Consider the following 27,463-nt stretch of genomic DNA (forward strand, 5'->3'; position numbering starts at 1 on the left):
TTCACTCAGAGAGTTGTTAACCTGTGGAATTCACTACCGACGAGAGTTGTTGATGCTAGTTCATTGGATATATTCAAGAGGGAGTTAGATGTGGCCCTTACGGCTAAAGGGATCAAGCGGGAAAGGGGTACTGAGGTGAATGATCAGCCATGATCTTATTGAATGGTGGTGCAGGCTCGAAGGGCCTACTCCTGCACCTATTTTTCTATGTTTCTAAGCCACTCGCACAGAAATGTACAGTACAGACAGGGTGATGGCCTTGTAAGATGACCACCATTCTCCCACAATGACCAGCATCTGAAAACGTAAAACTTCAAAACAAAAGAAAATAATGTTGAATTAAGTTAACTGTATATTTTTTTATTGGATTCTCAAGAAATACATTCATGTCTATATCTTATACACACAAGTGTACATTCACACCTATATTATGTGAAGCCAGTCCCCAAGTCGCCCTGTCCACACCTGTTCCCTTCATTGTGTACTCATGTTGCTAATCCAATATAGAATACACTTGTCACTATTCAATCTAATTGGTCCTTTGTCTGCCCAATTGCAAAACCGATGTTAATTCTTCTGCAAATCTTTGGCACCATCATTTGTCTCTGCTGTTCTCCCAATTTTAGTGTTGTCCCCATATTTAACAAGCTTACAAGCTGGCTGCCACAGAGCTTCGTATCAAAAGCAATGCTAATGTAAAAAAGCAACACCACTTGTAATGGTCTAACTGTTAGAGGTTTTTATGGCTTGTCAATTTAATTACTATTTTTGTTTTGGAAGGAGCTGTTCTGCCAATGTTTAAGAATGTCAACGTTTTTCCCTTTCTTCAGATGTGAAGTGCTAACACCACTATTATCGCTCCTCAAGGGCAGTTACACTTCACTTTTCCATCGCTGCCAGAATATCTATAATGCTTCTCAAGCAAACTTTGAATCCTGAAGCTCAATAGGTAGATTGAGCCCAATCAATTGAACTCAATTTGCAAAAAGGATGGGGCAGGGAAATCATAGCCTTATCATAGAATCATACAGCCCAGGAGGCCATTGGCCCATCGTGCCTGTTCCAGCTCTTTGAAAGAGCTATCCAATTAGTCCCACTCCCCTGCCCTTTCCCCATAGCCCAGGAAATGTTTTCTCTTCAAGTATTTATCCAATTCCCTTTTGAAAGTTACTGCTGAATCTGCTTCCACTGGCCTTTCTGGCAGCACATTCCAGATCACAACAACTCACGTAAAGAAACGTCTCATCTCCCCTGTTTCTTTTGCCAATTATCTTAAATCCGTGTCCTCTGGTTACCGACCCTCCTGCCAGTGGAAACAGTTTCTCCTTATTTACTCTATCAAAACCCTTCATAATTTTGAACACCGCCATCAAATCTCTCCTTAACATTCTCTGCTCTAAGGAGAACAATCCCAGCTTCTCTAGTCTCTCCACGTAACTGAAGTCCCTGAGCCTTTCTACTGAACGAAGAGCTGGATCGGCTGAATGGTTTGCCGCAACTGCACTCCTGGAAGGCTGGCGAGAGCCAAATCCGATTGGAAAAAAGATATTTCATCAGTCCAGACAAATGGTACAAACAGGACAGCTGAGAATGATAGATTAGTCATTGCACAAGGAGATTTGTTTTTATAAGGAACTGAAGACTCAAATACATCATCATAGTCCCTCGAAATCGAGGAAGACTTGCTTCCACTCTGAAAGTGAGTTCTCAGGTGACTGAACAGTCCAATACGGGAATTACAGTACCTGTCACAAGTGGGACAGATAGTCGTTGAGGGAAAGGGACGGTGGGACTGGTTTGCCACATGCTCTTTCCGCTGCCTGCATTTGTTTTCTGCATGCTTTCGGCGATGAGACTTGAGGTGCTCAGCGCCCTCCCAGATGCTCTTCCTCCACTTAGGGCGGTCTCTGGCCAGGGACTCCCAGGTGCCGGTGGGGATGTTGCATTTTATCAGGGAGGCTTTGAGGGTTTCCTTGTAACGTTTCCTCTGCCCACCTGGGACTCGCTTGCCATGTAGGAGTTCCGAGTAGAGCGCTTGCTTTTGGAGTCTTGTGTCAGGCATGCGAACAATGTGGCCCGCCTAACGGAGCTGGTCGAGTGTGGTCAGTGCTTCGATGCTGGCCTGATCGAGAACAGGTGCGTCTGTCTTCCCAGGGGATTTGCAAGATCTTGCAGAGACATCGTTATTAACTCACAGTGAGTTGTTACGACGTGGAATGCACTGCTTGAAAGGGTGATGGAAGCAGATTAATTAGGAATTTTCAAAAGGGAACTGGATAAATACTTGAAAAGGAAAAAACTGCAGAGCTTATGGAGAAAGAGCAGTGTACTGCGACTAATTGGATCACTCTTTCAAAGAGCCGGCACAGGCACGATGGGCTAAATGGCCTTTTACTGTGCTGCGTAATTCTGTGAATTAGGTGGGAGAGAGTACATCCAATTGAAATATTCAAAAATAAGGCCAATATAGGACTGCATCCTGTTAAAGGAGGCGGTGTAGTTGCAAGCTCAGTTAGGAGTCCACAACATAAAGCTATTCGGATTTATTTTTTGCAGTACACGGACAAGCCCACTCATAGGGATCATAGGACAGGTTAGAAATAGAGCACTGCTCCGGTAGAGGCAGCTCTTCCAAGGTTGGTTGTGAAATGAATCAAGGCAACATAAGGCAGCTCTACCATGTGTCTGACCTGGGTATCTGACCATTGCCTCCCATCTTATTAAGGACATTCACAAACATAAATAGTGCTCGTTTGGTTCACTAAATTGGCCAACAATATACAGACTCACATCCTTTCTTTTTTTCTCCTCCTCCTTTCTCTTCTTTTCTTCTCTGATCTGTGCTAACCGTAGCTTTTTGCGTTCCAGCTCAGCTTTGAGTTCACTCTTGTCTGCCATAGTATGGAACCTGAAAATAAAAATAAATTGTCTCAGCTCGATATTAAGTCATAGTTGCTCTGTCCCAAACTGTGTTGCAGTTAGCGGTCCTTTTAACACAATGTTGTAGCCACGAGATAGCGTGGCAATAGTCTCTCTTTTACCGCATTGGGCTACTTCTGGTGCACCACAAGCATCATGTGGTGGCAACAATCTCATCTTCATATCAAATGGAAAGACTGAAAGATAGAATCAAATCACCAAAAACCTATATTCGAGCCCAGCACGTGTCCATTGCGGAACCCAACTATGCCTCATGTTTGCTAGAGAGGAAGTAAAAAAGACTTGCATTTATATAGCGCCTTTCACGGCCACCGGACGTCTCAAAGCACTTTACACCCAATGAAGTACTTTTGGAGTGTAGTCACTGTTGTGATGTGAGAAACGCGGCAGCCAACGTGCACACAGCAAGCTCCCACAATCTGGTTTAGTGATGTTGATTGAGAGATAAATATTGGCCAAGACACCAGGGATAACTCCCCTGCTCTTCTTCGAAATAGTGCCATAGGATCTTTTACGTCCACCTGAGGGGGCAGACGGGGCCTCGGTTTAACGTTTCATCCGAAAAACGACACCTCCGACAGTTTTGGTCACCTTACTTAAGGAAGGATATACTAGCTTTGGAGGGGGTACAGAGACGATTCACTAGGCTGATTTGAGAAATGAGGGGGTTACCTTATGATGATAGATTGAGTAGACTGGGTCTTTACTCCTTGGAGTTCAGAAGGATGAGGGGTGATCTTATAGAAACATTTAAAATCATGAAAGGGATAGACAAGATCGAGGCAGAGAGGTTGTTTCCATTGGTGGGGGAGACTAGAACTAGGGGGCACAGCCTCAAAATACGGAGGAGCCAATTTAAAACCGAGTTGAGAAGGAATTTCTTCTCCCAGAGGGTTGTGAATCTGTGGAATTCTCTGCCCAAGGAAGCAGTTGAGGCTAGCTCATTGAATGTTTTCAAGTCAAAGATAGATAGATTTTTAAGCAATAAGGGAATTAAGGGTTACGGGGAGAGGGCGGGTAAGTGGAGCTGAGTCCACAACCAGATCAGCCATGATCTTATTGAATGGCGGAGCAGGCTCGAGGGGCTAGATGGCCTACTCCTGTTCCTAATTCTTATGTTCTTATGACAGTGCGGCACTCCCTCAACACTGCACTGGGAGTATAAGCCTAGATTTTTGTGCTCAAGTTCCTGGAGTGGGACTTGAACCCACAACCTTCTGACCCTACCCACTGAGCCACAGCTGACACTGAAGTAGAGAAACTAATGAACCTCTACACAGCTGCTGTGATTTCGCTCCAACTGAGTCAAGGTCCTTCAAGACCCAGAGCACTGACGTGGCATTTTGGTACTCCCCATAAATGCCTGCTCCTATGGAAAGGAAAGTTGATCAATCTCCCCTCTCTGTACATTGTTTGGATCCAGATACTTTGACCCGTTAGAAAGAAATTGATTTATATAGCACCTTTCATGACCTCAGGATGTCCCAAAACTTTTGAGTCAATGAAGTATTTTTGAAGTGTAGTCACTGTTGTAATATGGGAAACACAGCAGCCAATTCGCACAGTAAACTCCTACAAACAGCAGTGATACTGACCAGATAATCTGTTTTAGTGATGTTGGTTGAGGGATAAATATTGGCCAGGACAGAGGATAACTCCCCTGCTCTTCTTTGAATAGCGCCGTGGGATCCTTTACGTTCCATCCGAGGGGGCAAACAGGGCCTCGGTTTAACGTCTCATCCAAAAGACGGCACCTCCGACAGTGCAGCGCTCCCTCAGTACTGCAATGAGGTGGCAGCCTAGTCTCTGGCGTAGGGCCTGAACCCATGACCTTCTCACTCAGCGGAAATAGGGCAACCACTGAGCCAAGGTTCAAACAGAGAAAATTAGGCATTTGCTTTGCCTAAAATCGAAGGAAATTCTTGGTTATGGCCCCATCAACCTAAATTACTGTTTTGATTGAGCTGGCAAGTCATCATTTAGATGTGCTTCAGCCTCAGATGCGCTAAATCCACATTTGATTTCTGTGTTCTGCTTGAACCAGTCTTCGCTCTTGAATTCGTGTAAAAATTCAAAAGAAGTTTTGACTATATAGAGTCCAATTCTGGGCACCACACTTCAGGAAGGCTGTCAAGTCCTTGAAGAGTGTGCAGAGGGCATTTATTAGAATGATAAGCAGGGATGAAAGACTCCAATTCAGTGGAGAGACTGGAGAAGCTGGGATTGCTCTCCTTAGAGCAGAGAAAGTAAAAGGGAGATTTGAGAGAGGTCTTCAAAATCATGATGGGCTTTGATGCAGTAAATGAGAAACGGTTTCCAGTGGTAGAAGGATCGGTAACCAGAGGACACAGATTTAAGGTGATTGGAAAAAGAACCAGAGGCGACATGAGGAAACACTTTTTGGCGCAGTGAGTTGATGTGATCGGGAACGCACTGCCTGAAAGGGTGGTGGTAGCAGATTCAACAGCAACGTTGAAAAGAGAATTGGATAAATTCTTGAAATGGAATAAAAAATGCAGGGCTGTGGGGAAAGAGCGGGGGGAGTGGGACTAATTGGACAGTCCTACCAAAGAGCCGGCACAGGCACGAATAGCCTCCTTCTGTGCTGTATGACACATTTTCTGAGTCAGTGTTCGAGTTGGATTGGGTTGTTTGGTATGAGTCACTGCCAGACTTTTATTTGTAATGAGCACGCCTCTATTGATGCATTGGATTTTACTTTATTTCTGGCTCCATTTCCCTGAACGTATGTGTGTACTTTATTACTTGTGCATTTTTCATTCTTTGATACCCTGAAAAAAATTAAAGATTGTTTTAATTACTAATTTACAAAATGAATTAGTTATGAAGTTCAACGAGAGGTTCATCAGCACAGAACAGGAAACTGCAACGGACTTTGGATAATAGAACAAACAGCCTACAATTCAAGACTCAGCAATGTCCACGCCCCTGAAAGTTGAACTGACTCACTCACTTCCCACAATATATAGAATGGCAAATCTGAACATAAAAAAATACTGTATAATCTCTTTCTTAAAAAGCCATCTGTAATTTTCATTAACAAACACAAAGGAAGAATATGACAGTAACCCTCGTATCATACAAGTTTCAGAAATAATTCCACATATATAAATTCACACATTAAATTTACTTTCGCCGAAACAGCAATTCTGCCAGAGCCAGCACGACGAGGCAATGCACAATAAGGGGAGGTAGCAAAAGTAACAGATTGGGACCACATCCTCTTTGATTGTAGAATTCATTTTTAACTTCACCATTGAGTTAAGTTAGTCCAAAAAATAAATTCTGTGTTTCACTGATTCCTCACAGAGAAATTACATGAAAAATGTAGCGCACTGCACGACACTTTTCAGCCGGATATATCACGGGGAAAGTAATCTACGATGATGCATTACTGGCTTTTAAAAAAAATCTTGAGGCTATCATCATAGGCGGTACCTCGAACGAGGATGACTTGCTTCCACATGAGTTCACAGATGTTTCAATGAAGGACCCGATCTTCCAGTCCTGAACTCAATTGAGGGGGTGGAAGATGCCTGTGCATGGATTTTATTAACGTGTGGTGACCGTTGCATATCAGCCACCACACGGGCTTGACAGAGCTAGGTCTTTATCTAGTGGCAAGGGTTAACCAGAACGACTGGAGACCTGCTCTGCTGCACGGACCTAGTGCATACACATGGGGGTAATTAACCAATGAAAATCGAACTTTCATTGTGGCCACAGTGAAATTTCGGTTTTGTTTCAAAGTGTGAATATTGGGAGAGAGATAAAAGACACTCTATGTTGATAATGATTTTAAATTACGAGAAAGTTTCATTGCAATAAAAGGAGATTTAAATTTCGGGTTTGAAAACCTTTTTAAAAATGAATGCTGTATTCTGATATCAGGAAAGGTTTTTTAAAAAAAGTATTACGCGAAGTCACAAAATAACATCAGGCCTTCTTACAAACCTGCAAAAGGAGTTAACCCTTTCCACTGACAGCTGTTCTATTTAACTCACCAAACAACTTTGGTATCGCTGCATGTAGAATTAAATAGGTCAGCACACCCTTCTATTTACAGGCTGCTTGCTGCAATATCGACACACCCTTTTCTTCCAGACTAACTGTTTTGACAGATGAAAGCATTAAGATTACATGCCAACTTGAAGTCAATCAAATCAGTGAGGCGTCACTCACTGCTGATTAAAATGGGCTATTTTAGATTTGAGACGATGTCTGTGGGAAAAAAAAAAACACACAAAACATTGCTTTGGCCAAAAGATAAAGAACAATTTTCAAACCCCAAAATCCCACCTGTTAATTTTTCAGATTCCATCTTTTAATTTTGCATACAGCTGTTGTTAAAAATCACTTATTGGGCTCAATTTTGCCCAAGCCCGTTTTCTGGCATATTGCCAGAGTTACACCCGTTTTTCTAGGCCAGAAATAATTTGCCAAAGTTTCCCCAACCTATAATTCGAATTTGGCACTGCGCAGCGAGTCCAGTCGCCTCGGGGGGTGGAGCTTGCTGTCTGCACCGAAAAACAATGCTGCACCTTCTGCGCATGCATGGACAAAAAAAAAAATTACGTTTCTGACGTCGTTGCAATGGACGCACATGCGCAGTACAGCTCCAAGTTGCCACTTGGCCATTTTTAAAGAGCCAGTTGTGTGTGTGAGAAGGAGTGCTGTGTGAGAGCATTGGAAAAATTTAAGCTGTAGCAGTACAAGATGCACTAGTTACTGTGATTGAGAACAGATTGCAGGAGCTGGTCACCAGCAGAGGTCACATAAAAGTTCCACCCAAAGAAAAGAAACACTGGAACCAAGTTGCAGAAGATTACTGCACAATGGTGACCACCACGAGAACTGGAGGCCAGTGTAAAAAGTGGCAGGACCTTCGTCAAGTTGTTCATGCAAGTAATATTTTCATTTATTTCACTGGAATTGTCTCCCAGTAGCCAGCTCTGCCCTTCTGGCTGCTGCTGAAACATGGCAGATATAATGCTGTTGCGTAGTATGAATGCATCATGTGTGCTCCCAGGGTATCTTGCATCGACTGACATGATACGATGCATGTCGTCACACACTAGCTGTGCATTAATGGAGTGGAAGCCTTTTCTGTTCCTGTACATCTCGGAATCCTCCAAAAAGGTGCTCGCAAGACGATGTGGGTACAATCAATGCAGCCCTGTACCTTTGGGAAGCCAGCAATCCTGGAGAAGCCCACAGCCCCTCATGGATTGCTTGGGTGGTCATGGGGAACTTTATGTAGTCATTCGTCTGGGCATATAGTGCAGCCGTCACCTGGCGAATGCAGACATGTGTTGCATGTTGAGAGATGGCGCACACATCCCCAGTTGTAGCTTGAAACATGCCGGAGGCATAGAATGAAAGTGTAGCTGTAACCTTCACTTCAACTGACAAAGCAGTCCTCCTGATGCTTCTAGGTTGCAGGTCTGCTTTGGCCAACTTTCAGATCTCAGTTTATAACTTCTTTGAGGAAACGCAGCCTTCTGACACAGTCAGCATCACTCAGCTGGAGGTACGAACGCCTGTCTCAATATACCCGAGGTGGGTAAGGCCTGCTGCCCAGCACCCTACGGGCTCTGATGTTCCTGATGCGATGACATCGAATCAATTGTCTCCTACGTAGCACCATGATGCAGAAGGCTCGCACAAGGTATGGCATTGTCAGTATTGGCCCCATACTTAAATTTTACCTTTGAAAGAAGCTCAAAATGGCAGGAAAGCAGACAGGACAGGTTCACAGTTCTCTCTCTCTCCCCAAGGTCTGTATGGATGGACCACACCCTAAGGTCTTGTGACTTCCCCCCTCTTTTCTCTCCCCCATAACTAATTGCAGTCTTGTGACTTCTCCCCTTCTCTCTCCACACTCCCCCCCACCCCCCCGCCCCACCCCCTCATTGCAGTCTTCAAAAGTCTTCCGATCGGCACCTCGATCTCTTTCTCTTCCCCCCGCCTTGTTTTCCAACTGAGCCCAGAGCCCGTGTCCAAGCGTGAGGCCGATTCTGCCAGCCTAAGCTACGACCCTCCAGCCTTGCTTCAAGACGTTTGGTGGTGGCGTGAGTAAAAAAAAAGAGAAAACTTCTGAAATCCAAATAACTTCCATTTATTACGTTGAGAGGTTTAAAAAAAAAGTTGAACTTTATTATTGATTTTGACAGTATTCTTGACTCCCTCCAAAATCTTCGATTAAAAACAATGGCGTCTTTCAGCGCCGATTTGTCAACGTGCGCTGGTTTTCTTAAGTGTCCAGAAGGTTTTTCGGGAGAGGCCAGATACACCGACCTAGGAGGAAAGTTTTTTGGCCAAACTGCGAAAAATTATAAAAACCGGCGCAGACATGAGGGAACGCCCCGCCCCTTACGACGTTAAAAAAAAAACACACTGGCCTAGAAAAATTGTAACTAAGTCAGTTACACCGACGCAGATCGCAGGGGGAATCTTTGAAAAAAAGAAATACACCAAAAAGAAAATGGCGCGCGCCAAAGAAACGGCTCAAATGACCCGGGAAAATTGAGCCCATTAAATTTGATATTTTCCGCACTCTCTACTTGGGCATCACTATTCTGTGACATAGTTATGCTTGCAGCTGCACACTTCTACCATTAGGAGCTTAGAGAAGCTGCAGATCTCCATACCATTATTCCAATACACCCCAATGGAAATCGCTTCTCGATTTATCGTGAGCAAAGCCACAGGAGATTCACGCAGCAACCAGCTTTAATAGAACAATTAAAAACAGAAAATGCTGGAAATCTCAGCGGGTCAGGCAGCATCTGTAGGGAGAAAAACCGAGTTAACGTTTGATGACCCTTCGTCAGAACTGGTGAATGTTAACTCTGTTTTTCTCTCCTCAGATGCTGCGTGATTTCACTGAGATTTCCAGCATTTTTATTTCAGATTCCAGCATCTGCAGTATTTTGCTTTAATAGAACAAGGTCGGTTACACAATTAAAACACATCAGACTTCAATGTTACAGTACCCTGGCTAGAGCTTGTTTTGCAAAGGACTTCAGCAAAAGATCTCAAGATAATCAGTCCCTGTTCCCTCACCAGAAATTGATGGGCAAGCAGGCGGCGGGAGGGGTGGGAAAGAATGGATAGAGAGAGAAAGAAAAGCAGTTGGGATTAATTGTGATGTGTTGTTGAAAATTGGAGTGGCAGAAGGCCAATACAGCACTTCATATGATGTCTCAAACATACCCCCCTCAAAAAAATCACATCACTTCCACCCCACACACCCATTCTGGAAAATGTAACAGCCACATCATGTAGGTACAAATCTTCATTGAATATCTGTCATTTCTTGATTTTCCGCATTCATGGAATGTGAGTGCACACTTTCCTACTGATTATCCTCAGATCCTGGGCATATGCCCTATGCTAACCAAGGTCCATTATGAATAATAATTAAAAATTATAACCTTAACTGAATTGAATTGCTGTAGCTGGACAACCCATTTTGGCATGGGTATGGCAAAGGTTTTTAAACATCTCGTCCTTCACATCCACCCTACTTTAAATAAACTGAGCTGAATAGGCGCCCAGTGCTTCCGAACTGCGTTTTCAGTCAGGACTGCAGTATACAAAGCAATGAGTAATCTATTTCTTCGACACCCTCTTTCAATGAGTGCATGCTCCGGTGCCAAATCAGTCTTGTAATAGAAACATAGAAAATAGGTGCAGGAGCAGGCCATTCAGCCCTTCGAGCCTGCACCACCATTCAATATGAATATTGGCTGATCATGCAACTTCAGTACCCCACTCCTGCCTTCTCTCCATATCCCCTGATCCCTTTAGCCGTAAGGGCCACATCTAACTCCCTTTTGAAGATGTCCTGCAGACTCAACAAGAAATGGATTCAGTAGAACACTTCAGGATAAAGATATTGCAGTAGTGATGTAGCCTTAAGTATTTGCACAACCCCCTCCCCACCAATAAAACCACTCGACTAAGGCTAGTCTCTTGATTTAAGGTTGCTATCTTCATATCAATTTTCAGTCTGGGTGTTGGACTATGGCATTTATGTGCCATCATAATTCCTGACAACTCACCTCCACCCACCCCACTGAAAGCACCGAGGAACAGGCAGATTACAGAAATGCACACAATACTCAGAAATGACAAGGAGCTGGTGACTTCAGTTCAGATGCGATACTTTTGTAACTTAAATTTGTTTCACTTAAAAGAAACATAATGGGGATTCTGCATACGAATACTGGAGAATAAGTACATAAGAATTTTTAAGAACATTAGGCCTAATTGCCGCTGTCTTTTTCACAAATTATACCCACCTGAACATGTTTCTCAATCCCTTGCAGAGCTTTATCTTGTATTCGTTTGAAGAACCCTCTGCTAGAGATGAGCTGGTGGCACAATACGTTGCTGTAACAAGCTGACAGTTGGATATGGGGACACCCCTTCAATCTCAGCTGTGCTGATGTAGCCATTACAAAACAGCATCAGCAAAAACCCAAGACGTAGTTATCTACCCAACCTCTCAGCTGGGAGAAAGCACATGACACAAGGAGGGCAGAAGCAGACAAATAAAAGAAGAATTGCTAAAGTCCACTCAAGCAAATCTTACTTAACTACAATAATACCACTGCATAGCGAATCCTTCCCAGCAGGTGTTGTAAAAAATGACTGCTCACAGCGTTACATCTTAAAGGAACACGGTCTTAATGCAGTACTGCTGAGAGCAGGCATGCTGATGCTTCAATTCTAGTACAGACACTCTTGCCAAATAAAATGTGCGGACTGCAATATCACAGACTAAGGCATCCTATCTCATGTAGTGCCCATAGATGTTAAGTTTGGAAAGATTTTGGTGCTCAAAGTACTGACATCCCTCACTTTGCAATCTAGGCCCAACACTCCAGAGCAGTACTGAGGGAGTGCTGCACTGTTGGAGGTGCCGATTTGAGACGTTAAACCGAGGTCCCATCTGCCCTCTCAGGTGGCCGTAAAAGATCCCATGGCACTATTTCAAAGAGAGAGCAGGGGAGTTCTCCCCGGTGTCCTGGCCAATATTTATCCATCAACCAACATCACTAAAAAACAGATTATCTGGTCATTATCACATTGCTGTTTGTGGGAACTTGCTGTGCTCAAATTGTCTACCACGTTTCCTACATTACAACAGTGACCACACTTTAAAAGTATTTAATTGGCTGTAAAGCACTTTGAGACGACCAGAGATCGCAAAAGGCGCTATATAAATGCAAGTTTCTTTTATATCTTTTGCACCCAGTGCCAGCAGCAAATACACCCAGGTAAAATATAACGTGCCCGGACAACAAATAGCATTAATCCAAACCTCAGACGAGTACTCCCTAATGGCACCAGTGTAAATTTCTCCATTATCAGTCATCCTAAAGGTATTTAAGTGAAATTGCCAAGTATTGAGCTATACGCTAAGCCTAGGTCCGTGCAGCAGCCCTGAGCTATACGCTAAGCCTAGGTCCGTGCAGCAGAACAGGTCTCCAGTCGTCTTGGTTAACCCTTGCCACTGGACCAAGACCTAGCTCTGTCAAGCCCGTGTGGTGGCTGGTGTGCAACAGCCACCCCATGTTAAAAAAATCCATGCACAGACATCTTCCACCCTTTGGGATGTAGTTCAGGACCTGGAATATTAGGTCCTTCATTGAAACACCTGTGAACTCATCCCTTTTTAGCGTGGAAGCAAGTCATCCTCATTTCAGGGGACTGCCTATGATGATGATAATGATGAGAAAGCCCATTTCAGTTCGGCCCATATAGTCAGGAAAGGCAGAGAAAGATGGATTGATTGATTCATCCCATCATTCCTAGAATGGTTTGAAATTTAGGGCCCAGGTGCCAAAGGACAATATTCAAAAATGATCAAATGTCACATTCAATTACTGTAAATATTTTGTCCAACTCTCTGAAGCTCAGAGCAGTGGTTTGTTTGATGGATGTGGAGATTATAGAATCAGAGAAACACAAAAACATACCATTCACCCCATGAAATCTGCACTGGTGTTGTCTTCCATATAAGTAATCTGGTCTAATCTCTATCTCCAGCTCAATCCCCATGCCCTTTAACATTTCTCTTTTTCAAACAACTAATTACCATTTAAAATTTATGGACTCTGCTTCAACGGTGATTAGTTTAAAGAGAATTTCAGATTCTAACCACTGTGTGTGAAGAATTGTGTTCGAACTTCCCCTTTAATTCTTTTGTGACGATCTTAAATCTGTGCCGTTATCATGTCTACACCACACCTCCTCCCAATATCTGGCTTTCTTGAAATTCAATAGCAAGGTAGAACCCCTCAGTTGTAAATCGAGTATTTTGAAATGTTTCTGAAGTTGCTTAATTGTTCAGTATACATTCAATTTAAAAGGACTGAATTTATTATTCTAGGAGGTTTGCTGAGTATTTTTGAGAGTTCAGGGGGAGTGGCAGTGGAATGGAATAGAAAGATGCAAATCTAATCCTCCGCAGCAAAAAGCAAAGTAGTTTTAATAAGTACCTTGCATCTCCTCAGCTGCCAACCAAAAGGGGCCATTGGTGGAATGCTGGAGGTGGGCTAGCCATTTCCTCGTCATCAGGACGAGAAAGGCATCCAGACAGATTGAAAAACCTGACCAATAATTATCTGTTCCTTGTACAAATAATTTTATACCCACTGCAAGCCTCAGGCGAGCAGAATACCATATCCCCACCCTTTCACCACACACTCATTTGGAATGACAAGCCTGGAGGAGGCAGCAGCGTCAACCTCGCTGGAACTGCAATGTCCATGATTGACATCGCCGTGCGCCAATCAGCGACCGCGCTTTAAAATCCCACCCATGGAAGAACCAATCAGTGCAGAGAGAGAGGGCGTTGCGGAATGGTACTTCAAGGACAGCGCGACGCGAGTTATCACTTCAAATCGGAATTAGTAAACGTCGGATTGAAAATAAGCTTTTATAACAGCCCCTTCTGTGAAAGTGAATCAATATTTAAGTTCCAGCCGCTATCGTTCATTTTCTTTAAACGAAAAGAATTGACTGAAATCCTCTCAAACGCTAACGCCGTTTTTTCTTCATAATAACTGACGTTTTATTCAGAATTTTTTTTTAAACTAATTTTTTCCAATAATGAATTGAAAAATAACTAACCTTTGCTACTAACATATATATATATATGTGTGTGTGAGCGGAAGATGCTTCTGCGTCTCACGGCTGCACCGGCGACAACACAGCAGAGGTGATGTCATCCCACAATGCGATGCGCGAGGAGGACCACCTGACAGTCCCCGCTCTGCTGTTGTTATGCAACTTATTATTATGCAAATTTATAATTATGCAACTTATTATTGTAAATTAAGTGTCAGCCGTGGCACAGTGGGCAGCACACTCGCCTCTGAGTCAGAAGGTTGTGGGTTCAAGTCCTACTCCAGAAACTTGAACACAATAATCTTGGCTGATGCTCCAGGGGAGTGCTGAACTGTCGGAGGTGCTGTCTGCTTAGATGAGATGTTAAACCGAGGCCTGTTTGCTCTCTCAGGTGGATGTAAAAGATCTCACGGCACTATTTCGAAGAGCAGGGGAGTTATTCCTCAATCAAAAAAAAAGATGATCTGGTCATTATCACATTGCTGTGTGTGGGAGCTTGCTGTGCGAAACTTGACTGCCACGTTTCCCACATTCTAACAGTGACTACACTTCAAATGTACTTCATTGGTGGTCATGAAAGGTGCTATAAAAATCCAGGCAGGGGCAGCATGGCCTAATGGATAAGGCATCTGACTTCGGTGCAGACACTGAGGTTATCACAAGCTTGCAGGTTCGAAGTTTCCGCTGAGCTCAAATGGGGGAGGTAAGGTCAGGAACCAACCCCATACCGCTCGGCCTCCGTCACGTGTTCTCCTTCCGCCGCCAGCTTTTTATCCGGCTGGCGCAGGAGGAGAAAAAGGGAGGGAGCCTTTAATGTCGTCCACGAGGGGACTGCCTACCGCGTCTTCTAGACGTCGGACGGCATGCAGAGCCACGCATATAGGGAGGTGGGCCAAAACACCTAAGGTGGCCAAAGCTGGCGCCACCGCCACTCCTCCCCCCAGTAGCGTCCACGTGCCGGGAGCCGTAGGTGCGCGGGCATCGTCGGAGGCCTTTGTCTTCACGGTCTCCGGCAGGGGGGAGGGAGTGCGTCCGGTCGGAAGGAAGGCGCGACGGAAAAATAAACACCTCGAGGCGGGTCCCCTCAGTGTGCCAGACAGCCCCATCACCGCGCTCGGCCAACCCCAAAGTCTGTGCCCGAGCCCTTGACTAATACCATGGAGAGCATACCACCCGTGGTCGGGCTCGGGCAAGAAAAGTCAAAGGGGGGAGCGGAGTCGGAGGCCTCGGCAGACATGGAGGTCTCCCTGCCTCCGCCTCCACCCAGACACAAAAGGAGGCATCGCTCCAATGAGGCGGAGGAGGAACAACATCTCTCCGCGGAGGAGTTGGTGTCCCCCGTGTCCCCCACCAGCGCTCCAAAACTACACCGTAGGTGGGGGGAATCTGTCCCCGGGGAGGGTGAGATAGTTGAGGCTGCCCAGCCTCTGCCTCCCGGGGATAGGGAAGAAGATCTGCCTGTTGCAGGGGGCGCGGGGCTGCCGGAAGAATGCGTCACCGCCGGGTCGAGCGTCCCGGGGACTGAGGCGGGCGAGGCCGAAAAGGCCGAACCTGAGCCCGCCCAGCCATTAACCAACATCCCCCGGGACTTGCTCGACCTGGCAGAAAAAGAACAATTAAAAATAAATGATTTTAAAGAACATCCACTCGCTGGGCCGGGGGGGTGGTGGCAGGGAGGGTGAGGAATCCCAACCTTCGCCACTAACTTTGGAGCCGGGGGACTTGGAGGAACTGGAGCTGTACTTCGGCCCGTGTTCCCCGGTGCCTGGGGTGGAGGGGGACCCCCTTCCGCTGCCGCTTCCTGACCCAGCATCCCACCCAAAAGAGCCCGGGAGGACTCCTCTGCCAATGTTCCTGGGGGTGGGATCGGGGCAGAGGCAGGGCCGGATGGATCGACCTCGTGCGGTCGACGGACCAGCTGCTGGCGGCGACCTCCCGGAGGAGGACGGGGACTCGGTGGAGGACGCGGGGGAAGATCTGGAGTCCATTGCCAGTGAGGCGGTGGATCTCCTCGTTCCCGCCGCTGAGTACCCCCTCATTCCTGCCAAGGAACTCCGAGACTTTATGGTCCAGAGCCAGGGTTGCCGCAACCGAGCCCATCTGGCCCTGGACAAATGGTCCGAGCCGGCACTGCTCATCAGGTCCGTCCGCGCTGCCGCTAAAACTATGGCCGCGGGCGGGCCCTCATCAAAGGCACAAAGCCTTGAGCTGCGCCAGCTCAAAACGTTCCTCGCTGGGTTGCTGAGGGAGTGGAGGTCAACAAACAACTCCGCTCCCCCCCACAATAGGTTAAGTTAGAGGTTACACTATGCTTTTGCCATGAAGATAACCATAGCCAGCCTCAACATCAACGGCGGCAGAGAGGCACGCCGTAGATTTGACAATTTTTCGCTCCTGCGGGAGGGGAAATATGCGGTGTGCTTCCTGCAAGAAACCCACACCGTTCCGGGAGACGAAGCCACGTGGCTCCTGGAATGGCAAGGAGAGGTCCGCATGAGCCACCTCACCGCCATTTCTAGTGGGGTGGCTATCTTGCTGGCCCCGCATTTTCAGCCGGAGATCTTGGGGGTCGAGGAGCCCGTGCCAGGCCGCTTGCTGCACATCACGGTTCGCCTGGGGGACGTGCCGCTTCACCCCGTGACCGTGTACGCCCCTCAGCCCGGCCCGCAGCAAACGCGCTTCTTCGAAGAAGTGTCCGCTCTTCTTGGCTCCGTCAACGTTGGCGACTGCATTGTCCTCGGGGAGAATTTTAACTGCACCCTCGAGGGGAGGGACCGCTCCGGTGCCCCGCAGAGCATGACGGCGATCGAGAAGTTGAGGGACCTGGTCGGGTCCTTTGACTTGGTGGACATCTGGCGAAATCTCCATCCCGACTCCAGCGCCTTTACTTGGGTGAATCCTGGAAGAGGATGGTCCAGAATCGACCGCCTTTACGTGTCTCGGGCGTACGTTTCCTGCGTTCCGGCGGTCTCCATGTGGCCGGCGCCGTGCTCGGACCACCACCTGGTGTGGGCGGAGCTCGCTTCGCTCCGCGCGAGGACGGGGTCCGCGTACTGGCACTTTAACAACCAGCTGCTGGAGGATGTGCGGTTCCAGGACTCATTCCGTCGATTCTGGTCTGACTGGAGAAGGAAGCAGGGGGGCTTCCCCTCCTTGAGGCTATGGTGGGACGTGGGCAAGGCTCACGTCCGTCTCTTCTGTCAAGAGTATGCGAGGGGGTCGACCAAGAGGCGGGCGGCCAGAGTCGGGCGCCTAGAAAAAGAGGTGCTCGACCTGGAAGCCCGTCTCGGTCAAGTCGTCGAGGACCCGGCCCTGCGGACGGTGTACGAAGCGAAGAAGGCCGCGCTGAAGGACCTGCAGTTCGTCGGGTCCCGAGGCGCGTTCGTGAGGTCGCGGATCCGGTTCCTGCGGGATCTGGACCGCGGCTCCCCCTTCTTCTACTCGCTGGAAAAAAGACAGGGTGTCCGTAAGCAGCTCTTGACGCTGCTGGCCGACGACGGCTCTCTCGTCTCAGATCCGGAGGGCGTCAGCAACAGGGCCCGAGAATATTACGGGGCTCTGTTCTCTCCGGAGCCATCCAGCGAGGAAGCGCGTAGCGTTTTGTGGGAAGACCTGCCGAAGGTCGGCACGGAGGGCGCGGAAAATCTGGAAGCTCCGCTAAGCCTGGTGGAGCTGACCGGCGCCCTCGACCGGCTCTCGAGGGGAAAAGCCCCGGGGCTGGACGGGCTGACCGTGGAGTTCCACAGGGCGTTCTGGGACGTCCTGGGGGGCGACTACGCGCGGGTCCTGGGGGAAAGTCTGGCGACCGGGGTGATGCCCCCCTCTTGGCGCAGGCCTGCTGCCTAAGAAGGGCGATCTCCGCCGACTTAAGAACTGGCGCCCGGTCTCCCTCCTCAGCACGGACTACAAAATCTTCGCCAGGGTGATGTCTGCTCGCCTTGGTGCCGTGCTGGACCACATGATCCACCCCGACCAGTCCTACACGGTCCCGGGCCGGACAATCCACGATAACATTCATCTGGTCCGGGACCTCATCCATCATTCCCTGGAGGCTGGTCTGTCGGTCGCCTTCCAATCTCTAGACCAAGAGAAGGCGTTCGACAGGGTGGATCACGAATATCTGTTCAGAACTGTGCGCGCTTTCGGGTTCGGGATGCATTTCGTCGCCCGGATCCGACTTTTGTATGCCGCCGTGGAGTGTCTGATTAAATTAACGGGTCTTTGATGGCGCCCCCTTCGCTTTGGGAGAGGGGTGCGCTAGGGATGCCCCATGTCCGGCCAGTTATACGCCCATCTGCGTGGAGCCTTTCCTGTGCCTCCTGCGGACGAGGTTGATGGGACTGGCTCTGCAAAGGCCGGGCGTGGAGGTCGTCCTCTCGGCTTACGCCGATGACGTGCTCCTCATGGTCGAGGATCGCGTTGACCTGCGGAAGATGCGTGAGTGCCAGGAGATTTACTCGGCCGCATCCTCTGTCAGGATCAACTGGGAGAAATGTTCCGGACTCCTGGTGGGTCAGTGGCGGGTGGACTCCCTGCTGGAGGAGCTCAGGCCTTTTGCCTGGAGCACGACCCATCTCCTCCATCTGGGAGTCTACCTTAGCCCCGACGAGGAAGCCTGGCCGGCGAACTGGCAAGAGCTGGAGGCCAAGGTCGCTGCTCGCCTAGGGGGCTGGACAGGACTGCTCCGAGTGCTGTCCTACAGGGGTCGAGCGCGAGTCATAAACCAGCTGGTGGCCGCTATGCTGTGGTACCGGCTGGTCACTTTGATCCCTCCCCCTGTGTTTGTCGCCAAGATACAGAAGAAGCTGGTGGACTTCTTCTGGAACAACAGAAAGCACTGGGAGAAATTTAGAACTCAGCAGAGGAGGACAAAGGGTTTGATTAGGGCAGGGAAAATGGAGTATGAGAAGAAGCAAGAAGCTTGCAGGGAACATTAAGACGGATTGCAAAAGTTTCTATAGATATGTAAAGAGAAAAAGGTTAGTAAAGACAAACGTAGGTCCGCTGCAGTCAGAATCAGGGGAAGTCATAACGGGGAACAAAGAAATGGCGGACCAATTGAACAAGTACTTTGGTTCGGTATTCAAGAAGGAGGACACGAACAACCTTCCGGTTATAAAAGGGGTCGGGGGGTCTAGTAAGGAGGAGGAACTGAGGGAAATCCTTATTAGCCGGGAAATTGTGTTGGGGAAATTGATGGGATTGAAGGCCGATAAATCCCCAGGGCCTGATGGACTGCATCCCAGAGTACTTAAGGAGGTGGCCTTGGAAATAGTGGATGCGTTGACAGTCATTTTCCAACATTCCATTGACTCTGGATCAGTTCCTATGGAGTGGAGGGTAGCCAATGTAACCCCACTTTTTAAAAAAGGAGGGAGAGAGAAAACAGGGAATTATAGACCGGTCAGCCTGACATCGGTAGTGGGTAAAATGATGGAATCAATTATTAAGGATGTCATAGCAGTGCATTTGGAAAGAGGTGACATGATAGGTCCAAGTCAGCATGGATTTGTGAAAGGGAAATCATGCTTGACAAATCTTCTGGAATTTTTTGAGGATGTTTCCAGTAGAGTGGATAAGGGAGAACCAGTTGATGTGGTATATTTGGACTTTCAGAAGGCGTTCGACAAGGTCCCACATTAGAGATTGATGTGCAAAGTTAGAGCACATGGGATTGGGGGTAGTGTACTGACATGGATTGAGAACTGGTTGTCAGACAGGAAGCAAAGAGTAGGAGTAAATGGGTACTTTTCAGAATGGCAGGCAGTGACTAGTGGGGTACCGCAAGGTTCTGTGCTGGGGCCCCAGCTGTTTACACTGTACATTAATGATTTAGATGAGGGGATTAAATGTAGTATCTCCAAATTTGCGGATGACACTAAGTTGGGTGGCAGTGTGAGCTGCGAGGAGGATGCTGTGAGGCTGCAGAGCGACTTGGATAGGTTAGGTGAGTGGGCAAATGCATGGCAGATGAAGTATAATGTGGATAAATGTGAGGTTATCCACTTTGGTGGTAAAAACAGAGAGACAGACTATTATCTGAATGGTGACAGATTAGGAAAAGGGGAGGTGCAAAGAGACCTGGGTGTCATGGTACATCAGTCATTGAAGGTTGGCATGCAGGTGCAGCAGGCGGTTAAGAAAGCAAATGGCATGTTGGCCTTCATAGCAAGGGGATTTGAGTACAAGGGCAGGGAGGTGTTGCTACAGTTGTACAGGGCATTGGTGAGGCCACACCTGGAGTATTGTGTACAGTTTTGGTCTCCTAACCTGAGGAAGGACATTCTTGCTATTGAGGGAGTGCAGCGAAGGTTCACCAGACTGATTCCCGGGATGGCGGGACTGACCTATCAAGAAAGACTGGATCAACTGGGCTTGTATTCACTGGAGTTCAGAAGAATGAGAGGGGACCTCATAGAAACATTTAAAATTCTGACGGGGTTAGACAGGTTAGATGCAGGAAGAATGTTCCCAATGTTGGGGAAGTCCAGAACCAGAGGTCACAGTCTAAGGATAAGGGGTAAGCCATTTAGGACCGAGATGCGGAGGAACTTCTTCACCCAGAGAGTGGTGAACCTGTGGAATTCTCTACCACAGAAAGTTGTTGAGGCCAATTCACTAAATATATTCAAAAAGGAGTTAGATGAGGTCCTTACTACTAGGGGGATCAAGGGGTATGGCGTGAAAGCAGGAATGGGGTACTGAAGTTGAATGTTCAGCCATGAACTCATTGAATGGCGGTGCAGGCTAGAAGGGCCGAATGGCCTACTCCTGCACCTATTTTCTATGTTTCTATGTTTCTATGTCTCTGCCACGGTCTTAAGTCTCCTGCTTAGGGAGGGCGGTCAGTCGTTGGTGTGCGTCGGCTCCCAGCTAGCGACTTACCGTCTTCAGACCCTGCAGAGATACCTTTACGTCGAGCCCCCTCCTAGGTGGTGTGCGCTGGCGACGTATTTCTTCCGCCAGCAGTACAGCCTCAATTATGACACGCAGCTCCTGTTTGTGAGCATGGGGGGGCGTCAGGACAGCCGTCCAGGGGCTGCCTGTCTTTTACCAGGAACTCACCAGGGTCTGGAACAAAGTCACCACCAAGCGCAGCTCTCCACTGGCTGGAGTGGTGGCTGTCCTACAGGAGCCGCTGCTCAGGAATCCGTACCTCCACGACTGAGGTTTTAGGTGGCAGTCGGACGAGAGGGCTGTGGCTGGTGAAGTGGCCAGGGTCAGGGACCTGCTCGATGGCGGAGGAGCGGGCTGGATGGCGCCAGACACGCTGGCGCGGCGCCTAAACTGGGCCGACGTCCGCCGCGCGGCCGATGCCATCGAGTCGCTAAAAACAGCCCTGACTCCATTAGGTGTGTCGAGGAGGCTCAAGCACGTGGGGAGATCCCGTCCGAACTGACCCCCGTCCGGATGGAATTCCTCATCGGCGCCAAGCCCCGAAACCTCCCTCTGGAGCCGGCGCCTCACAACTTGAGCCGCCTCGGGGAAATCCCCTCCGTGCCTTTCAGTTCTGCGCGGGGGGGTTTCCTGTACGGGCTGCTCCTGCACACTCCTCCACCTTGCCATCCTCGTCTGCCGTCCGGACACGCCATGGCGTACCATCTTGTCGTCCGGAGGAGGCGGAGGTCCCCAATGGAGTGCACTCTACGCGGGAGTCCTCCCACTATTTATCGGGGACTTGGACTGGAGGGTGGTGCATGGAGCAGTCCAGTGCAATAAATTTTTAAGCTGGTTCACGGGCTCCCAGGCCGCCTGCTATTTCTGCGGTCTGGAGGAGTCCGTGTTCCATGTTTTTATGGAATGTGCGAGGTTGCAGCCCCTATTCCACTATTTAAAGGGGCTGCTCCTGAAATTCTGGTTGCACTTCAGTCCCACACTCCTGATCGTTGGGCACCCTGTGCGGAGGGGAGTGGGTAGGACTGAGGGCCTCCTCATAGGACTGCTCCTGGGCACGGCCAAGGGTGCCATCAGCTGGTCCAGGCAGCGGGCGGTCGAGGGGGCCGTTCAGCCTGACTGCCTGCCTCTCTTCTGTGCTTACATCCGGTCCAGGGTGTCCTTAGAGATGGAGCACGCGGTGTCCACCGGTACACTCGCGGCCTTCCGCAAGAGGTGGGCGCCGGAGGGACTGGAGTGCATCATCACCCCCGGCAACCAAATTTTAATTTGATTTTATACGTTTTAAAGTTTAATTTGTTTTTATTGCCGGTTTTAGTGTCCCCCTCCCCTTTTATAGGGGGCACTTGTATAATTTATGGTTTTAGTGCCCCAAAAAAACAAGCCTCTGGGAAGCTTGTGGGTAAAAGTCCCACTCCAGGCACTCAAGCACATAATCTAGGCTGACACACCCAGTGCAGTGCTAAGGTTGCGCTGCATGGTCGGAGATACTGTCTTTCGGATAAGAGGTCTGCCCTCTCAGGTGGACGTAAAAGTTCCCATGACACTATTTTGAAGAAAAGCAGGGAAGTTATCCCCAGTGTCCCGGCCTATATATATCCCTCAATCAACATCACAAAAACAGTTTATCTGGTCATTATCACATTGCTGTATGTGGGAGCTTGCTGTGCACAAGTTGGCTGCCACGTTTCCCACATTACAACAGTGACTACACTCCAAAAGTACTTCATTGGCTGTAAAGTGTTTTGAGACGTCCAATGCTCATGAAAGACTATATAAATCCAAGTCTTTCTTTTTTTTTCTTTTAAATTTATTATTCTGTAACTTATTGCAAATTTCTTCTTGTGCAACTTATGCAAATTTCTTATATGACAACATCTTTTGGATGAGACGTTAAACTGAGGCCCCGTCTGCCCTCTCAGGTGGATGTGAAAGATCCCACGGCACTATTTCGAAGAAGAGCAGGGGAGTTCTCCCCTGTGTTCTGGCCAATATTTATCCCTCAATCAACATCACTAAAACAGATTATCTGTGTCATTATCACATTGCTGTTTGTGGGAGCTTGCTGTGCGCAAATTGGCTGCTACATTTCCCACATTACAACAGTGACTACACTTCAAAAGTACTTCATTGGCTGTAAAGCGCTTTGAGACGTCCAGTAGTTGTGAAAGGTGCTATGTAAATGTAAGTCTTTATGCAAATTTATTATGCAACCTATTATACAAATTTCTTATTATGCAACTTATTATGTAAATTTCATTTGCATCCGATAGAGGTCCCACTTCTACCTATATCTCCAGCATAAAAAAATAAAACCAAGCACTCGGGTTTATTTCTAGAAGGATTGAACTGAAAAGTAGAGAAGTTATGCTCAACTTGAATCGAATCTTGGTTAGACCACACTTGGAGTACCAACATAAGTGGTGGGGATACTTTTAGAGGCATCATTTCAAAGTTTCCAGATGGCACAAAACTCGGAAAAATAGTAAACATTCCAGATCCTGGCCACTCACTGCGTAAAAAAGATTTTTCTGATGTTGCCTTTGGTTCTTTTGCAAATCACCTTAAATCTGTGTCCTCTGGTTACCGACCCTTCCTCATCCCTGGTACCATTCCAATAAATCTTTCTGCACCCTCTCCAAGGCCTTGACATCCTTCCTAAAGGGTGGTGCCAGAACTGAACACAATATTCCAGCTGAGGCCGAACCACTGTTTTATAAAGGTTTAGCAGAACTTCCTTGCTTTTGTACTCTATTTCTCTATTCATAAAGACAAGGATCCCGCATGCTCTTTAACAGCCTTCTCAACCTGCCCTGCCACCTTCAAAGACTTGTGTGCATACACTCACAGGTTTCTCTGCTCCTGCACCCCCTTTAAAATTGTGCCATTTCGTTCATTTTGCATCTCCTCATTCTCCCTATCAAAATGTATCACTTCACACTTCTCTGAGTTCAATTTCATCTGCCATGGGTCTGTCCATGTTACCAGTTTGTCTGTGTCCTCCTGAATTCTGTTACTATCCTCCTCATTGTTCACTACTTTTCCCAATTTTGTGCCATCTGCAAACTTTGAAATTATGCCTCTAAAGGTTTCCCCACCACTGACGTTGGGCTGACTGGCCTGTAGTTTCTGGGCTTATCTTTTTTTAAACATAGGTATAACATTTGCAATCCTCAAATCCTCTGGCACCACCCCCATATCTGAGGAGGATTGGAAGATTGTGGCCAGAGCCTCTGTAATTTCCACCCTTACTCCCCTTGGTAACCTACGATGCATCACATCCCGACCGGGTGACTTTTCTACTTGGAGGACTGCCAACCTTTTAAGTAAATTCTCTTTATCTATTTTTATCTTTTCCAATATCGCTACTGCCTCCTCCATTACTGCTACATTGGCAGAATCCTCTTCAGCCATGCCCTCTGCCTCCACAAGAATGAATATCTCCTTTTTGGTCCCTCATTGGCCCCAGCCTTCCTAGAATCATAGCACAGGACAGCACAGAAGGAGGCCATTCGGCCCATTGAGTCTGCGCCGGCTCTTTCAAAAGAGCAATTTTTTGATAGGTTTTGATAGAGTAGATACAGAGAGAGTGTTTCCACTTGTGGGGAAGAGCAAAACTAGAGGCCATCAATATAAGATAGTCACCAAGAAATCAAATAGGGAATTCAGAAGCAACTTCTTTACCCAGAGAGTGGTGAGAATATGGAACTCGCTGCCACAGGGAGTGGTTGAAGCGAATAGTATAGATGCATTTAAGGGTAGGTTAGATAAGCATATGGGGGAGAAGAGAATAGAGGGTTATGCTGATAGAGTTAGATGAGGAAAGACGGGAGGAGGCGCGAGTGGAACATAAATACCAGCATGACTGGTTGGGCTAAATGGTCTGTTTCTGTGCTGTATATCCGATGTAATCCTATGATTTTCTTTGTCTGTTTATATCACTTTAGACCTGTCTGTCAAGCCTTGCTTATTAGGACTGACACTCATTATTTTTGCTATAGGCTATACTGATACATGATTATCTCATGAATGAAACCCACACCGTCTTTGTGATCCCATCTTCCACCCTCCATAAACAGCAGCTAGGGTTGCCAACTCTGGTTGGAGGGGTTCCTGGAGATGGGAGCAAGTGATAGATCAGGGTATTTTCTAAATGGGGAAAAGCTAGGAACTGTGGAGGAGCAGAGAGATTTAGGAGTCCATATACAGAAACCACGAATCCGTCCCTTCCGCTGTCACAGACTCTTCAGTTTATTTAATTACCCAAAGGAAGCGAGTAGCCATAAACAAAGCTTGTAAAGGAAATCTGTTAAACATCAACAAAACTCCAGGACATCAATTTAACATTAGAACTGATATCATTCAACTGCTGATTGGTTGTTTTACACAGATGACATTTGCATGGTCTCAGCGTGACCAGAACCACAGGCGGGAAGGGTACAGGGGAGCCCGAAGAACTCGGAGGTCCTGCCGAATTTAATGGCGTGACCTCATTAGCATTTTTTTCTTCGGTTTCCCGCCCGGCTGTCAATTTGACGAGCGGCCGGGCGGGAAAGCTAGTGGCAGAAGGCCACAGCTGGGGATCCTTGGGTATAGACCCTGGCAATCGCCGGGGGGCGGGTTTAAGGTGAGGCATTGGGGCTTGAGGTGGAGGAAATCAGCCACAATCGCAGCATAGAGAGCGAGACATCAAGGTTTGGGAGCAGGTCGCCGATCGCGGCAGGGGAAGCACTCGTGCTCCTTCTGGCCCACTCGGAGTGCTGTAAAGGGCACTTACCTTGTGGAGCAGGCAGCTTCCGCCTCCCTTTCACTGTCGGGTTGGACGCCTCATGACCTGCTGCTGTGAAAACAACAATATGGAGGGTTGGGGATGCATTCCCGTTTTTTTCTTTTTAACCTCCCCTCTGCCCGTGGGGGTGTTAAAAACTCCGCTCGCCGGGGGTTTGCTGGGGGGGGGGGGGGGGGCGGGGTTAATATATTTCATTTTCATACTCATCCTTACAACGTTCAGTCCAGTTCACACAACGTTTTCACAGAATGAGTGATTTTTGAAGAGCAATGGATAAATTGCATTTGTTCAGAGTCTATTCCAGAAATTTAGTTACCTCCTTAAATTCTTGTAGCTTTGTGAGATTTGACCTTGTAAATCCATATTAACTATCCTTTATTACCCCTGTTAAGCTCTTTAGATGATATGGCATTAATTGAGCACTTTCCCCATTGCCAATAGACTAACTGGGATATGAGATTAGATTTCTATTAAGTCCCTGATTCATCTCTAAGTCCATTTCTTATTATTCTTTCTGATTTTTTCACATGATATCAAAGATATTCCTCCAACACTTACTTGCTCCTTTAGGCAGATATATGAGAGTATGAGTTGGTGCGGGAGTAAAATGCTTCCTTTAAACCTAGGAACACAGGAACAGGCCCCTCGAGCCTGTTCCGCCATACAATTAGATCATGGCTGATCTGTACCTCAACCACGTTTACCTACCTTTGCTCCATATCCCTTCCTACCCTTACCTGACAAAAAGTCTATCAAATCTATCTAATTTTAATTACGTGCCAATTGAACAGTGTCAAAGGCCTTTGTAAGGTCGAAGAAGACCATGTATAAGGGCTGGCGCTGCTCCCTGCATTTTTCCTGCAGTTGTCGTGCTGCAAAGATCATGTCCGTCGTGTCCCGTAGGGGACGAAATCCGCACTGTGACTCCGGGAGGAGCTCCTCGGCCACAGGGAGAAAACGGTTGAGGAGGACTCTAGCGACGACTTTCCCCAGTGGCTGATAGCAGGGAGATTCCTCTGTAGTTGCCGCAGTCGGACTTGTCCCCTTTTTTAAAGATGGTCACGATCACTGCATCTCTGAGATCTCCCGGCATGCTCTCCTCCCTCCAGATGAGAGAGATGAGGTCATGTACACGCGCCAGCAGCACCTCTCCGCCATACTTCAGTGCCTCAGCAGGGATTCCATCCGCTTCTGTAGCCTTATTGTTCTTAAGCTGTCTTATGGCTTTTGTAAATGTAAATATAATTGTCACTCAAGGGAGGCAGACAAGAAGAATTTCAGAGACAGGCCCCTCGTGGCGTCCAAGGAAACTGTGCCTGCGAAATAAAACGATGCATGTGACACATTTTGATTTGTGCATTGACAGAGAGGATAGTCAACCTTTTCTTTTTGAAGGCATGTTTATTAAAGTCGAAGCTTGTGTCTCAAATGAGCCTGTGGGACTCTATCTAGGACAGCTTAATTACTCAATTCTTGGTGCTTCTCATTTGCTGATATAATGAATTGGAAATGTAGATTTAAGCATTACGAACATAAAAACCATGGTAGATGAACTTTGTGACATCCCTCTTAGTGTGTCGCACAATTACCGCAACGCTGCAGCTGTTGGGCTGGAAAATTAATTTTAGCCAGTGACAAGTCTATTCATTGTGATTCATCCACTTCTAAAAGAAAAAA

The 27,463-nt window shown here is 47.5% G+C and overlaps 1 protein-coding gene across 4 annotated transcripts in view; it reads right to left on the reverse strand.

Moving 5' to 3' along the window:
* LOC139240918 (cytoplasmic dynein 1 intermediate chain 2-like) overlaps window positions 1–14,192 on the reverse strand; it is a 59,839-nt gene extending 45,647 nt beyond the window's left edge. For all 4 annotated transcript variants that reach the window (XM_070869438.1, XM_070869437.1, XM_070869440.1 and 1 more), the window contains exons 1-2: window positions 14,107–14,192; window positions 2,791–2,908 (exon numbers count right to left, since the gene is read on the reverse strand). In XM_070869438.1, coding sequence (XP_070725539.1) covers window positions 2,791–2,898 — 108 coding nt within the window. In that variant the 5' untranslated portion in view covers window positions 2,899–2,908; window positions 14,107–14,192. The remainder of the gene's footprint in view (window positions 1–2,790; window positions 2,909–14,106) is intronic.
* Window positions 14,193–27,463: the final 13,271 nt, after the last annotated feature.

The sequence above is a fragment of the Pristiophorus japonicus genome, chromosome X (assembly GCF_044704955.1).
Source record: "Pristiophorus japonicus isolate sPriJap1 chromosome X, sPriJap1.hap1, whole genome shotgun sequence".
NCBI lineage: Eukaryota > Metazoa > Chordata > Chondrichthyes > Pristiophoridae > Pristiophorus > Pristiophorus japonicus.